At 47.2% G+C, this 15,427-nt stretch overlaps 1 protein-coding gene across 7 annotated transcripts in view; it reads right to left on the bottom strand.

The window, feature by feature from the left end:
- Positions 1 to 15,427, bottom strand: part of SLC12A8 (solute carrier family 12 member 8) — a 53,124-nt gene that overhangs the window by 16,155 nt on the left and 21,542 nt on the right. For all 7 annotated transcript variants that reach the window (XM_080600599.1, XM_080600605.1, XM_080600603.1 and 4 more), the window contains 3 exons: positions 8,524 to 8,637; positions 1,644 to 1,731; positions 436 to 523 (listed from right to left, as the gene is read on the bottom strand). In XM_080600599.1, coding sequence (XP_080456725.1) covers positions 436 to 523; positions 1,644 to 1,731; positions 8,524 to 8,637 — 290 coding nt within the window. The remainder of the gene's footprint in view (positions 1 to 435; positions 524 to 1,643; positions 1,732 to 8,523; positions 8,638 to 15,427) is intronic.

Here is a 15,427-nt window from a genome sequence, read left to right as displayed (position 1 = left end):
AAGTTCAATAATGTTACTGCTCACACTGCAATTACAGTCCGCTCGATATGAAAACGTAAGCTTCGCTTGACTTAGTAAAGATAAGCAGCGTGGCTCTTTAGAGATTTCAATTTGGTCTGAGCTTTCACCAATGAGAAAGGATACACTGAATAAGATACAGCATTTATCACTGGACAACATTAGCATATTTTAGCTCTTCAAGCTATTGCCGGGTGATTACGCCAAGATTCAGCACTATTGGATATGCTGGTGAATGCAAGGCTATTCAAATCAATTGTACACTGGGATTTGCAATGGGAAAATCCCCCGAATATCAATGAGAGATGGGCACCCAAATTGCTCAGGATTTGAGAGAAGTTCAAGAGTTCAACAATGCCAAAGGAAATCTGAAAGCCCCATTATATAACACCACACCGAGTCCTTTGAACAAGTTACCTTCTCTGCTATCATGAAGTCGTAGCGGAGGGACTGACGGGTGCAAATGGCTCCCAGCAAGAAAACAAAGACCATGTACAGAAACCACCTGCAAGCAACAAAAACAAACTATTTTCACCAACCAGACATGACCATTGAGAACTGTGCCCACTAGCAGAGCCAGAAGAAGGCCAAGAACCTGTAAACTGGGTCTTCAGTCACCCTGTCCTGTCTGCTCCTGCACAGCAGCCTTGAGGCTCGGTGTAACACCCACACATACCACTTGCCCACTGCAGCGCAGTGGGGAGAGCCACAGAGTGATGGCACGGTACCCTGAGGTGAGGACACCTGCACTCTTGATGTGCACACTGGGAATAACCCCATCCTGCCCGTATGCAGGTCCCCTCATCTGGCAGCAGTGTTGAACGTGTCAAATTTACTACCTCAGCCATGATCCTCCTCGGTATCTCTGGCTTTTCCAGCACTCGGTCAGAGGGATAAGCTAGGCTGTCTGCAAAGTCCGGACAGCAGAGATGTGAATCCCCTGACTCAAAAGAAAATGAGCACCAGTTTCAGCAAGAATCCCACTAAATTCAGAAGGTCCCTCTTTTCTGTCTGAACCTGGGTATGCAAATATATGCAATATTTCCAGAAGTACTTTAGTTGGCTATGAAAGCAGGCAGGAACTTACCAGTTATTTTAAACACATAACATTCTACTACTTCTGGAAAACAGCATTTCCCAGGGGGACTGCTCTGCCCAGGGATGCAGGGCACCTGTGCTCCCCTGGCCTTGCAGGCAGGCAGGTCATTTTATCTCCCTTGGTACTGTTTTCTCCAATAATAACAACTGCATTTTCCTCTTTTGCAACAAGAGCGCTTTGAGACCAGCCGCGAGAAGTGACAAAACCACGTGCTCCAAGCCTTGCAGCACTTTGCATGCTGCTTGGGAACAGCCGGGCTGCGGCAGCACAACTGCTCTAGCACCAACACACATCCCGTCCGGCTGAGGAAGGCTGAAGAATGAGGAAGGACTGACTGTATCCACATTAACGAATCTCCTCTCCAACCCACCCGGAGTAGGTGGTGGTAATGGATGAGGATTTGAATGAGAGCCAGACTTTAATTTTCCAGATGGCTGAGTAATAAAAGGTTGATGGGAGTACAAAATGGGTTGGTCACATCCAGGGCAGGCTCTAGACAGTAAATTCTCCCCAATCTATTACTTACGAGGTGCCAATAGCAGCCAGAGACCCTAGGGGGATGTTGGTAGCAGGCTTCTGGAGATCTCCACTCATATTGAACCCAGCCATCACACCTATGTTTTGTAGACATAAATACAATTTAGAGTTAATCTAAGTTATAGCATACATGACATATATTATAATATGCAATATAATTTAATCAGTCACTTAATCGATTACTTCAGAACAGTAACTATATCATTTCATTGCACTGCCATGGATAGGGTTACTGGCTCCCATCAACTGCTTGGTAAGTAACTGCTCTTGTCTTTAACAGAAAGGAGCTACTGCTAACATGCCTACAAAGAACCCTTTGTCCAGTTTGAACAACGCTGGGGGAGAATGGGGGGTGAAAAAGCAGAAATCCAAACAAAACCCATCTTATCTTAATGCAACCATAGCAGAAAACAGTGCCATCTGAGTGTTGAAAAGAAAAACGCCACCGTTCATCACTGCAAGACATTCAGCAGGTTGTCCTACCCTGCCCAGACCCTGCCGGTTAGAGCAGATCTATTACAGGTGCCCACATTCACAAGGGACAGCCGCGATTGCAGAGCAGCTTGTGCTTGTTAATGGCTATCGCAGGCGCATTTAGAGGGCAGAATGAGAGGCTCCGCACGTAGGTGGCACCTTCCATCCAAGGGCTGCACGTCGCAGGCATCGCTCACGGCTCCGGGAGGCTGGCATTATCTCTGCTTTGCAGATAGGAAAATCGAAGCTCTGAGCGGGTAAGTGATCGTCCCAGCGTCACAGAAAAAACACCGCAGAACTAAGAATAAAGTACTGAAGTGTTATTTTAGGCCAGAGTACAGGGTACTGTATGACAAGGGACAGACCTCAGCCTAACAAATTAGCATCCAACAACAAAGGAAAAGGAAACAGGATGGAGCAAAGGATTAAAATCTTTGCATTCAGACTGGGAACCCGAGCTACAAAAGGGTTAAGACACTTTACCCACATTTGAAGAGGGAGTCACAACAGACTTGGCAAGAAAGCACACCTTTTCTCATCAAATTATCCCACAAATTTTGTTAGAATATTTCAGATACCTGCTATAAATAAATCGAATCTGTGATTTGGATTCCTGATGAGAATTTGGACAGTCTGAAGGCAGGCCAAGAGCCCCCCGACATTAATTCCTGCCCACCTCTGTCCCTTCCCTTGGATGTCAGACAAACATCACTACGCCGCGTGGGCCAGGTGCCAGTCCACAGCACCCACGGGACCCTGCTGGGAGCTCAGGTGAGACCAGTAACAAAGAGCAACGAGGATGAGGATGCCAACAGCATGGCACTCGCAGGCAGAAAGCAGGGAGCACGTAGGGCTGCCACTCAGCTGCCAACGCCAGCAGCCATTCACTGTTTCATAGGGCACAGGAGTGACCAAGTCAGCCTCTGAGGCTGCAAATGCAAGTGGCTGCAGCTCCAGACAAGGACAACTGGTCAATTTAACAATTGCATGTCAAAGCTCAAACACTGACTGCTGCTTGGGAGGATTTTCTCAGCAAAGGGTGGACAGGAGCTGTGGAACAAATCCCACAGCACAGGGGACAAACCCAGCTCAGCCGATGGGCATCTTCTCCAAAGACCTTGCACGGCCACAGATCGACGGCCACCAGGGAGCAAACGTTTGGTTGCTAATCAGGGACCAGAGGCTCAACTGCCTGCTCCATCCCGGGCTTTCCTGTGCATTTTCACAGCCCCATGTCCCCATCTGTTAAATGGGAATCATAACACTTCCTCTGCTCGCTGTGCTGCTGTGAGGACAGCACGCTAATGAGCACAAGGCACTCACATGTTGCCAAACACATCAAGCTAAGGATCCAGAGCTTTATTTCTTTTCTTTTGTTTTTTTTTTTTCTCTTCCCCTTGATCATCCCAGGCCCACCCAGCAGCCATTCCTTTCTGTCATCCTCTCCCCCCCCGGGGCCAGAGCCCCAGCAGCCGCTCTCAGTCCCTGCGGGCCCCTGGCACTTCTCCGCTCCCAGAGGAGCTGTCTTCCAGATTTAGACCAGATTTGAATCCTTGGGACCATATTGAAGACTTTAAAAATCAAAACGAGTTGTTAATTTTCTCCTGGAAGACTACTCCATGGACATAGATCTGAGTAGTGCTGCTAAAAGCCCATCAGCTAGTGAGCTTTTCCCCGGATAAAGCTTCCAAGTGCTGTTCAAGCACTGCTCCTTTTTCAAGGGTTATACAACAAGCTTAGCTGGAGGTGAGACAAGTTAGGAAGGCAGAAGTCCATGGAAACAGTCAAAAACATCAGACTAAATGGAGCATCTATAAAGCGCTCTTTGGTGACATGCTACTTTGCATTTCAAGGGCAAAGCGGAGAATGCAGAATGCCCTGAATTTTTCTTCCAAAGGGAGCAAGCTGTGGTCAGAAGGACAGCTGTTTATCTAATGTACCTCTTGGCCAAGTTTTCCAAATATCTGGCACCACTTCTCTATCTTCCAGCTTGAGCTTGACTCACCTCTTCCTCATCCAAGCTCTTAGCTCAGCAAAGCACTGGGGAAACACCAAAATGGCGTTTTCTGGACCGAATACGAAAAAAGTTGAAGCCATGTGAGTCACCCGTACAGTGATGACTGCACAGCCCCGCTCACCTCGCTGCCTCCCTCCCACAGACCCACACATACCGAGGAGCAGCCAGAAGATGACCTCCAGAACCCACATAAGTGGGATCTTGAGATCGATGACTGATCCCTGCCCCGCAGCGACATGGGGTCAGACCCAGAGCAGTGCACACCACCACCAGCTTTCCTCACAACCTCCAAGGTCTCCAGGGTGTCACAGCTTCCACTGCCAAAGGCCGAGGCCACCGCAGAAAGAACTGACGTGGGTATTCCCAGCCACTCAGCCCAAAGCTGTCTCCTCCATGCTGCGATTATGGGGAATCTGCTAGTGCAGAAGCACACACCGTGCCAAAGCCACCTTTCCACCACCACCACCCAAAAAGTAACTTTCCAGACAGGGTGTCAGCTGCCAAAGAGCAGTGCTGAGAAGATCATTGTGAGCAGCAGACTAATCACCCCACTCTTCAATGAAAGGACAAAAGGAACCGAGCAAATTTCACCAGCACTAGCTTCGGTCACCCCCCTGCCAAACAGCAAACCAGTCTGCCTTGAAAGTAGCCAAAAACAGGGTTTCCAGAGACTTAAGCTACTCGAGAGAAGAAAAAAAAACTACTAACTCAATGAACCGAAGAAGTTGGGACATTTCATTCTCCAGACACAGACCTACCCCCCAAGGAAACGGCCAATCCTGTCTGAACTCAAGCAATCCTATCTGCGGATTGTCCACGGAGAAAATTACCCACCTCTCTGTTCCAACGAGATAGCAGGCTGGATTTTCCACACTGGCTATTATCTCGGAGAGCAGCAGATAATGACAAAGCTTCTGGACAAGGAAGCATGAAAACACGGTCAGCTCAGCCAGGAAATTATGGCCGAGACAGTCTGTACATTGCTGCTATTCCCAGCGTAATCCTGTCCTGGGAATCATCCAGACGGTGGATACGTGCACGAGGGGACCACCTACATTGTAGGTTAGACACAGTCGTCAGCTCCACCAGCTCTGGCACACAGCTCTACCAGCTATGGCTTACAACCTGCAGATACAACTGCTTGCAAACACCCATGGCATTTTTCAGCAAATTCACTATAAAGTGTAAAAGCGTTGTGGTTTTTTTTTTCCTTCACCAAGAGATGAAGAATGGAAAATCTGAGATAGGAATTGCAGCTAATTTTTTTTAAAGGGCCAAATTCTCCACTGATGTAAGCTGGCACCCCTCCATAGGCTCCAGTGGAGTTGCGCCAGTTTACATCATCTGATAACTTAGCCCAAAACTTCTAAATCTATTTGCTGTCATTTTGCAAGTGCCAAGTATGGTGTTTTTTTCAGAACTGGTGTCAGTACAACTACATTTTCCACTAACGCCACTTCAAACATCATCTTACTTTCTCGCATCACATGAGAACACACTCCTTTCATTAAACAGTACACCTTGGGGGTTTAGTAGAAAAGAAAACCATTCGCTGCACCACAGAAATGTTTAACTTCATTTTGTTGCTGCACTGAGAGCTGCGTGGCTGTTGAGCAATCGCATGCGTGATGTGGGCAGGCAGCTCCTGAGCCTCCTTCCCCACAAAAACCCCTGCTTAGACAGGTAGCTGAGCCGCCTTTCACAACACGGCAGCAAAACATGCACGTTAAGGTAATTACAAATACTCAAAAGACATCTGGTTAACGCACAGCATCTCTATATGGTATATTCACATCTTCCATAGCAAGTGTGATAGTCTCCGATTTAAGCCAGCAAATTTGAGTCGTCTTCTTCAATAGTTTCTTAAGCTATTTTGCGTGGAAATAGACAACTATAAAACACTTTCCAGCGCGTCCCAGAGATCAAACTTAAACCAGCTGAATTCAGATAACGATTTCCAGGGGAGAATAAAGAGCTTATCCTGAGGACATCAAAATAGTTTCACTTCAAAGATGAACATTTCATTACAGAAAGGCCCAAACATCTTGTTTCACAATTTCCTACATTAAAAAAAAAAAAAAAACCAACAACCAAAACAGCATCTTAGATTGCAAACTAGCATATGCTAGAAATTAAAAAGAGCAAACAAAACATTTAATAATTAAAGGTAAACATAACATTGAAAAATCACTTTGACCCAAAGCAAACATTCAAAGGAAACTCCCAAACCGAACAGCACATTGTTCGGCTGAAACTCTCCCTGAATTTTGGTTGCACCTAGCTTAGTGCATAGGATTTTGATGCTGCCACATCCCCATCACCGAGGGGGTCCCAACAGAGTCCCAACAGAAGTGGGAACCACTTTGGGATGGTGCTGGGAATGGCACAGGAGCACAAACCAGAGGTGTAGCCAGACAGCAACGCTCACACATCCCTGCCACTCCTTTTCTTTCTGCCCTGCAGAAGAGGCCTGGAGATTGCATCGCATCTATCTAGTCTGCTCTTAACACCACTGCCCAAACCCTCCCTGACATGTCACCTGGAGCCTCGCAGACAGCCTGCCCTGCTGGTGGGCTGAGGCCGACTCCAGGCAGGGAGCATCCTCTCGCCCACAACGCAGTGGGAAGCAGCTCTGCTGCAGCACGTGGGACACTGAGAAAGCTGGTGTCCCCTCTGCAGCCCCAGCACTGAGCCCCCAGCATAGGTAAGCATGCAATAGAAGGCATTGCACCAGCTCTCGGAGATGGGAGCTTTGTTCCCAGTACCTCTGAAGTTGCACTGGGCTCCCAGCTGTGATCTGGAGCGGAGAAGTCACGACTCCCATCTCCTGCCTTTTTAATCTTTCTTAATCAGATCGCAAGTTCTCCCATGTAGAGCACCTAACACAGCGCTGTGTTTTCTTTCATGAGGCTCCTAAACACTGCAGTGCTATGAGCAGCAACAACAGGAACAATGGTGGTGTTATATGGCACCACTGCTCCAAAGAACAATTTGAATCCTCTAAATAACCAAGCAATTAAAAAGAACACAAGAAAAAGCTCTGCAGCGACCAAAGTAATTACACATCAGCCCAAACTGTATTTTGGGAGAATATTTAACATTATTACTGGTGTTACTACCACTAACTAACAAATTAACAGGCTGTCAGGGCTTTAAATAAATTATATCTATTAGCTTTGGCCGCCTTCCTAGCAGCCAAGCATTAGCAGTGATGGAGAACCATTTAATATGGTTAACCATCACAATTTTCTGCTTTGTCATAACTATTCCTTCTTCTGTAATCAGGGAACTGGAAAAAAAAAAAACATTTTCCTGCATCAGTGGTAGGGCTCACGAGGAAGGTCTCTTTCTGTGGCTGGGGGACTTGTGTGGGCCAGACAAAACGATAAGGAAGAGGGCAGCAGCCAACTTCTCCACAGTGCCAACAGTTCAGGCAGGCTCTTTTTTCCAGGAGGAAGCCTACCCGAGGGCAACAGCCAGCCAGGTAAATCAAGAGAGAGGATTTCAAAGGAAAATTTGAGATCCTGCTCTAGGTGTATCTGACTTTGTCTGGTAGAAGATTGTTCCTCCAGCTGATCCGTTTCACAAAACCTTTTAGTTTGTCTCTCCGTACTGCAGCAATTCTGCCAACAACTTTCAGCTAGTTGCTTAGAGCTAATCCTCTGCAAATTCATCCTATAATCCAAGGATTCATCTCTATGGAAACTGCTTATAATCAGTACTTTTTATAGCTTAAAAACCAGCATTAACAAAAGGTATTGTAACTCCAACTGATAGCTATTTCATTTCCACTACAGAGTGCCAGCTGTGGAGAGGGGACATCGATCTTCCTCTTAATTTAGGGGAAGGAATAACACAAAAGCATCCAATTAAACTTAACTAACCTGAGCTCTGCTGAGCAGGCAGTGCAGATAGTCAGCATCCTGAGTGACAGCACCAATCCAGCTCGGCCACCGCGAGGCTGGAGGGAAAGCCCTCCTGTCCCCTTCCCACCTGTCCAGCACAATCTAATCACAAGGCTTATCGAGCACAATAAATCATGATCGGCACTACTAAAAAGGCTTGGTATCCTGTGGCCTGGAAGCATTGGTCGAGATCAATGCCTAATCCTTGGCAACGAGGGGATGATACCATCAGATCGACCCACAGACTTGAGGAACAGTTTCTGGCCACAGAGAGAAAGCAGAGCACATTCAAGCAAACCAGACAGAACTGTGCAAAATTTGAGGCTTTGCAGGAAAGGCCGTACATTTTGAATCGGCTGCATGAGTCTGCTCTGGCTGAGTGCTCACCGAAAGGGGCTGCAGAAACCCCCCTTGCTCCTGCTCATCTGGAGATGTGCCTGTGGAGGAAAAGGGGAGGATAAAACTCACAGTACCTGTGGCAGCTGGGAAGAACACTCCAAAAACAGTGAAGAAGGACTCCCCCTGGCTGTAGTCCGGCAGTGTGTTGTTGAACAAAAGCTCTTCGGAGTAGCCAACGAAGCCGTGCTCTGTGGACACAGGGAGGGAGAGAGGAAAGCCTCAGATGTGACAGAGATGTGGCAGAGCCACCAGGCCTGCCCCTGCGTGGTTACACTACCTGCTTTCAGTGGTAGTTTGAAATGGCAAATGTCTTTTTTTTTTTTTTTTTTTTTACTGGGGGGAAGAGGTAAATGTGGTTAAACGGGTGCAAGTGCCGGGGAAGGCCGTAGCTGATGGCGAGCACAGTGGTTGTACTGCTCGATGTGGGCACTGCTGCCCCATATATTGAGCCCTGCCTGCAAGCAAGCAGGACACCTGCCTGTGAAATGTCTCCATGGAGGAAAACTTGCCGTAGAGATCAGCTAACACCTATTCTCATTTGCCCGTGCCACTTTAATCCTTCACTTCCAAATAGATGTTTAGCACGGCACACGGGGATGCCGCCTAACACAGAGCAAACACCAGGCTGGCCTGCCTTGGGCTGTGCCCCCCACCAAACTTCCGCCAAGTTTTTCCAAGGTCATACACGCACACGGGTTTTACTTTCTAAACAGAAACTTTGTCAGGAGATGGGAGGGCGGGGGAAGCAACACAAAGGACAGCAACATCATGCCGCCGCTTCACGTGTATTTACCGGTGTACCCGGCTCCCTCGCTTTGACAAGTCAAGTGCTTCCACAAGCCTGAATTTGCCAGGAACACTTGAGCCCAACGCAGTATTTAATGGGTGAGGTTTTAGATGTTTATAAGTAGAAAAGATAACTCACAAGAGGAGATTAAAGAATTAAAGATACATCTATGAAATAATTTCATTTTCAGCTGGTAATGCTGCTTTGCAATGGAGTGTCCTTATTTGTGGAAATTTCTCCTCCCCATCAGAGCTCCAAATGCTAGTGCTAGCTGTGGGGGGAGGTGAGCAGAGCTGGTTTCTTTTTTCTTCCAGCCATTCCAATCTATTTCCACAAGACATGTGACTGCATTAACTTGCATTTTCTCATTAGCAGGCAGGATGTTGTTTATGGCAGCACAGGGTGACAGCCAGAAATTAAAAAAAGACTCCATCAAAGCTGTCCCATGCCTCAAAGACAACATTAACGATGTTTGGACAATAGATTAAACCGGAAAATTAAATAAGAGTTCTGAACACACTACATATCCATTTAAAGCCTCAGAATATAACTAACCACAGAGCTTTGAAGTTGCCACAGAAAAATCCTATAGATAATCAAAAGTTTCCTACTACATCTGCATTCATTGTGTTACCCAAACATGGGTGGAAACACACTGATAGAAAAGGTCTCCTGCTGCTAGGCTTTTTAAAAGCACCAGCAATCTTCACAAGAACAAGCCACAGACGAGATTTAAAAGGAATATGCTCAGTGCAACACCCTGACCTCTGGGCCTCATGGAAGTCTGCATAAAGCGCAGCTTCTGTAGAAATAAAGGGGGAATTTGTGCACGTTGTAAGTTCCTGCAAGACCAGACCCAAACTCCCTTTTTCAGATGATGTTCCTACAGACTTCACTGCAATCTGCGCCCACAGCCGCAGAACTTCCATCAAGCTGCTTGAGGAAAATGTTGGTCTGCGATCAAACAATTCCTCATGTGACCCTCACAGCAACGTGAACATTTCGTTATTAGAATAAAAGGGGTGGGGAAAATATTCATCTCACCCTGAGGAATCAGGGATATAGGCAGACCTCCAACTCATGCTTCAAGAGCTGCACTGGCTGTCGCTATGTCCCTCTTCATAAAAATTTGCCCAACAGTCTTAAAAATCCCCTGTGAAGTGGAATCTGGACTCTAACCAAAGAGTCTAACCAAAATCACCCTGTTTGAAGTTCATGCTCTGTTTCTTGCCTCACCCACAAGTTACCTGCATTTTCTTTGTAGTGTTCTTTCACCTAATTGGAACAGTCCCCATCCCACACTGGCATGGTCGATTGTTGCTGCCAGGCTACAAAGCCTTGTTTGTCTTGACCAAACCACAAATGTTTCTTTTCACACCACTCCCCCAGTTTGTGCAAGGTCACCTGGAAGTTTGATCCTATCAGCCCGGCTGCTGGCAAACCCTTCCCAGCTTGCAGTCATCTGCCTATTTAATCAGTATATTCTCTTTTCCCTCATCCAAGCAGTTAAGGAAAATACCAAACACCACCAAACCAAAGCCTTGCAGAACCTCACCACACACAACCTCCTCCTTTGCAAGTGGACCATCTCTGAATGGGGTCTTCCAAGTGGTTCTTGGGTCTATATAATTCAATATATATTTTATTCCTCCAAATGTAAATCTTGGATGGCAGAGACTGACTGTATATATGCACAAAGCCCCAAACAATGGCAGATGTTACTCGACCATGACAGCAAGAGATTTATTGCAGAAGTCACAGGATACACACACTGCTCTGTCCCACTTCTATTTCCTTTTCTCGCAGCTTTGGCGGGATGGAGGAAGCCCAGCAGTTCAAAATTTCCCCTTTATACAGAATCAGGAGCTTTCTCATCTCATTAAAGAAAAGTTCATCCAAATGTTACATCTCACGACGACCTCATTTCTCAGTCAATTATCCTCCTGTAAAACAGTCCCCCTACGTCCCTTTTGATCAGTTTTATGCCCTGGCTGGCAATGACCATCAATTTGAGCCAACCGTCGACACACACGACCTCGGAGCTGAGAACACCACGGGGCGAATAGCTCCTGGCTGCTGCTGTGAGCCATGGGTGACCTTTCGGCTGTCCTATCAATGGTCCTAATTGTAGCTGACGGGGCAATTGGGCTGAAAATCATCCAAAACAAAACAGGAATCAGCAACTGAGACCAATCGGTTAAACCAACAGAGCACTCACTCGGGTGTTCATGGAGTCAATTATCCACATCCCATTTAAAGTGCACTTCAAAAGGCCGCGCTTCGGAAGGAGGAGGGAAGGAAACGCGATAGGGTCTATATTTGGCTCTCTGATCTCGAACAAGCCACGATCATTTTTTAATTCTTGCAAGGGGATCTTTTCCCTCCACCTAGCTGCTGGGTACGAGAGATCCGAGCCAGATTCCTCTCTCCTCCTGCACCACTCGGGACAAAATTTGTGTCTGACAACTTTTGCTCTCAATTCATTTATGCGACCCCACAGACTCTAAATCCTGCCCTTAATGAGCCTGATCCCTGCTGGTTTGCGGAGGGATGGAGCTGAAGTGCTATGAACAATCTTCCCAGTGTCATGCTAGAAGGAAAAGAATCTGGTTCCTCCTCTGTGCTGTGTCAGCCTTATGGAAAAAGAGTAGTAAAGAGTAGTAACAATTTATTTTCATCATTAGATACTCAATAAGAAGCAGGCAAATAATGGATTTCTCAAGTGGCTGAGCTGAAGTAAATAAACAAAGGGAAAAAAAATTGACTTAAACCAACATCTGAATTATTTCTGTGACCTTTGACAAATTAAGACACTAAAAAGCTTTGTCTGGGTTCAAGTCAAATTACTTTGCTCAATCCCAAAACATTTATTTTCATTCTGGAATTCTAATTTTTCTTTGACTTTTACCTTCTTCTTTCCTTTTTTTCTAAAAAAAAAAAAGATAATATTTCAGGTCTATTTTAAATGAAAAATGTCCCTGCAAGGTAAAGAAAAAAAAAAGTAGTCAGATTTTGAATCTAGATGAAACATTTCAGCATTTCCAAGGCGCAATGCTTCGTTGCAAGGTCAGTGTGAAATGTTTCATCATTTTCTGATTTCTTTTTTCATATCTTTAGACAAAAACCTTCACAGACACAACCCTTTCCAGCCAACTCAATCCAAATCTAAGCACATTCTTTGGATCTCCTTACAATATACTGTAAGTACATTTGCTGTGTTACCCGTTTCTGGCACGCTTTGTTTGTAGTAAAGACCTCACCTACAGTTCTTCCCGTTGCCCTTATTAAAATGAGATGGTAAACCAGGAAAAAAAAAAAAAAAAAGAAAACAAGAAAAAAAACACACCCAGGACATTCCAGATGGAAGACTTTCCAGGATGAGTGTTCTCCACCCCCGAAGCTCCATGAAGCCATCAGGGAGACAGCTGCGGAGACAGCTGCATCCTCCCTCCACCCCAGCTGGGTTTTGGGCTTTTCTTGCTGCATTTTCCCTCCCCACTGCCTCTCTCCCCATGGATGAAAGTATCTGAGCAGGTTTCCATCCCTCAGGACACACCTTTGCGGGCTGCCCCTCCGCAAAGCCCCAGGTTTCAGAGCAGGATGTCAAGAGGCTGGAGAAGGAGCGGGGCGCGAGGATGCCGTCGGTGCAGGGGTGACAATGCTGGGTCAGCCCGTTACGTAAACGCACGCAGGACTGCCTCGACATCAAGCCTCAGGCAACCTGCAGCTCATTACGGATTAGTCAAGTCCTGGCCAAATTCAATAAGCCTGTTCACAAGCTTAAGGTTAAGTAAACCCTGACACGTAAGCAGGCCTGAGCATGGAGCAAAATAATGCAAAAATGGAAAACTACCTTAAAAAACAGCTCCCAGAAGACAGTCACATACCGCGCTCTGCTTGTGATTAGGGGTTTAATTATGCAGGTGGATGCTGAAGGCTTGAAGTGCTGGGGTATTTTTTCTTTTCCTAAATAAGTAGGCCCACGCATTCCCACCTGAAAAGCCACAGAGAGGCACTTGCTGAGATGTGCTCACCAGGGAACAGCTAGAAGTGTTTGTCTTGCAGCACATTGCCCAGCTCTGACCCAGCATTTCCAGGATCCTGTATGGTATAAGATGTGGAGAGCCAACAAGTCACTATAGATGCTTGCCATAATTATCCCTTCTCTCTCTGTGTCCCTCTTCTCCTTCCACCTTTAAACCCTTCTGGCACAAGCTCCGAAGTCCAGCCATTCCCCTGGGTCACCACCATGGTGGCCCCAGCCCAAGCATCCTCCTGGAGCGAGGTCCTGGTTCGGGGAGATACCCGGGCATGTCAGCATGGAGGAGGCAGGGGCTGACCCCACGGCCCAGTCCTGCAGCTGAACACAGACCTTCACGGTCAGCCGAAGCTTCACGCCTCCTTGCACCAAGTTTGTATGGTTTTCCTCCAAACTCTTAACAGAGGGCAAGGCACAAGCCCAGGATTTACGGGCCGTGAACTCCCCCTTGGGCAAGTCAAGCCCTGTCGGGCTGGTAGCTCTCAGAAGTTGTGCTCAATCAGACGACCGTTGGGTGGCCTAAACCAAATTAATTTCTATACACATCTATATGTCAAAGTGCTCTACAGCAGAGGACTGAAATTCTCTCCCTTGTTGCACTAATTCTTCCCTTCCTGTGGAAGAAGTTTGTCCCTGCATGGTCTGGTGGTCACCAAACCACACTCACTACCCGCTGCCAATCACACGAGAACAGCAGCGTCATTCACCAAGGGCAGCTCAGGCGTGTCCTTTAACACTTGGGCATCGAACCACCACCACCAGGATTTTCAGCACCTCCGAGTACAGTTGCAAGACACACAGGATCAGCCACACACCTAGAGACGGCGGTTGTGAAGAGATGGATGCAAACCCATAAACGTCACCCAAGTCCTGTGCTATGAGTACATGAAAATGTAATTTGCCTGAGGCAACCAGCAGCTCAGGATCCTCAGTGGCACCAGCTCTGAATGTTTTTGCCATATCATCGACAAGGCATGAAGAGGGCACAGGGGTGATGAGTAATGCTTTAATTACCTTTCCCAACAGAATAAAAAAAATAATAAAAATCAAAGCGGCACAGCACCAAGCCCCACCTCTCTGCATCCCTCTGTGCACACATTTGGCTTCCTGTGTTTGGGCTTTTTTAACAACTGCATTAACAATCAGATCTCAGACTCTCTTCCCAAGCCTTTGCAGCCGCTGAGCTCCATTTCCAGCTCCCGAGGTCCACCGCATGCCGACACCACGCAACATGCCAAGCAAGCAGAAACCACACCATCTTTTTTCCCCAGTAAGTCCAAGGCCACCATCTGTACCCCCAGGCACTGCCCTGCCGCTGCCAACCCGGCACAGGACAGATGGAGGCAAAGAGGTACGAGGGAAATGCAGAAAGGTTGGAAAGGAAAACAGCGCGAGGGAAGCAGCGCTGCAGGTGGACAGAGGACAGAAACAGGAGTTTTTCCGTGCTAACAGTGCGCTGCAACAACTTGCTGTGGGCTGAAACTCACGTTGGTGAGATGCAGGAACAGATTTTCACCAGATCAGCCCCAGCCCTCTAGATGATGGGGAGCTGGTGAGTCAGGAAAGCAGAGTGCTGTAAGAGGCAGAACTGTGCTGGCAGGTTCAGAGAACAAACAGAACTTCTCTGAACTCACACTGCGATACAAAAATGCTGTAACATTTTTTCAGGACATCTCCTGCTTCACTTTCGGATATACAAGTTTCGGCTGAAAGACCAGAAGAAACAGAAGAAGAGAAGAGCTGCAGGGGGGTGAGCTGGAGGTAGACGGGGAAGAGATTGGCGGCCCTACCTCCTGACTGGTACCAGTGGACTGATGTACCCACGGGGCCAAATGCACCAAATTTGGGTAGCCCTTTTTGGCAGCTCCCATGGGTCCCACCTGGCCCGGTGGGATGATGACAGTCGTGTCTGTCTGTCCCAGAGCACACCAGAGCCCCCAGTCTCTTAGCCCCAACTCTGCCTCTCCCCAGACTTGGGGGATTTGGGCAGGCAGCTTTGGATGCTTGCAGGTCAATGATCACACAGCGATAAAAGCACAGCTATTAAGGCCTTAACACTTTCTTCTCTAAGTTCCAGTTTGACACGTCTGTCAGTAGAAGAGTTTCCTTCGCCCAGATGCTCCTGCGAAACTGGGTTCACAGAACAAAAATC

The sequence above is a fragment of the Anser brachyrhynchus genome (genome assembly GCF_964034855.1).
Source record: "Anser brachyrhynchus genome assembly, chromosome: 7".
Taxonomy (NCBI): Eukaryota; Metazoa; Chordata; class Aves; order Anseriformes; family Anatidae; genus Anser; species Anser brachyrhynchus.
This window is presented reverse-complemented; position numbering and strand designations above follow the sequence as displayed.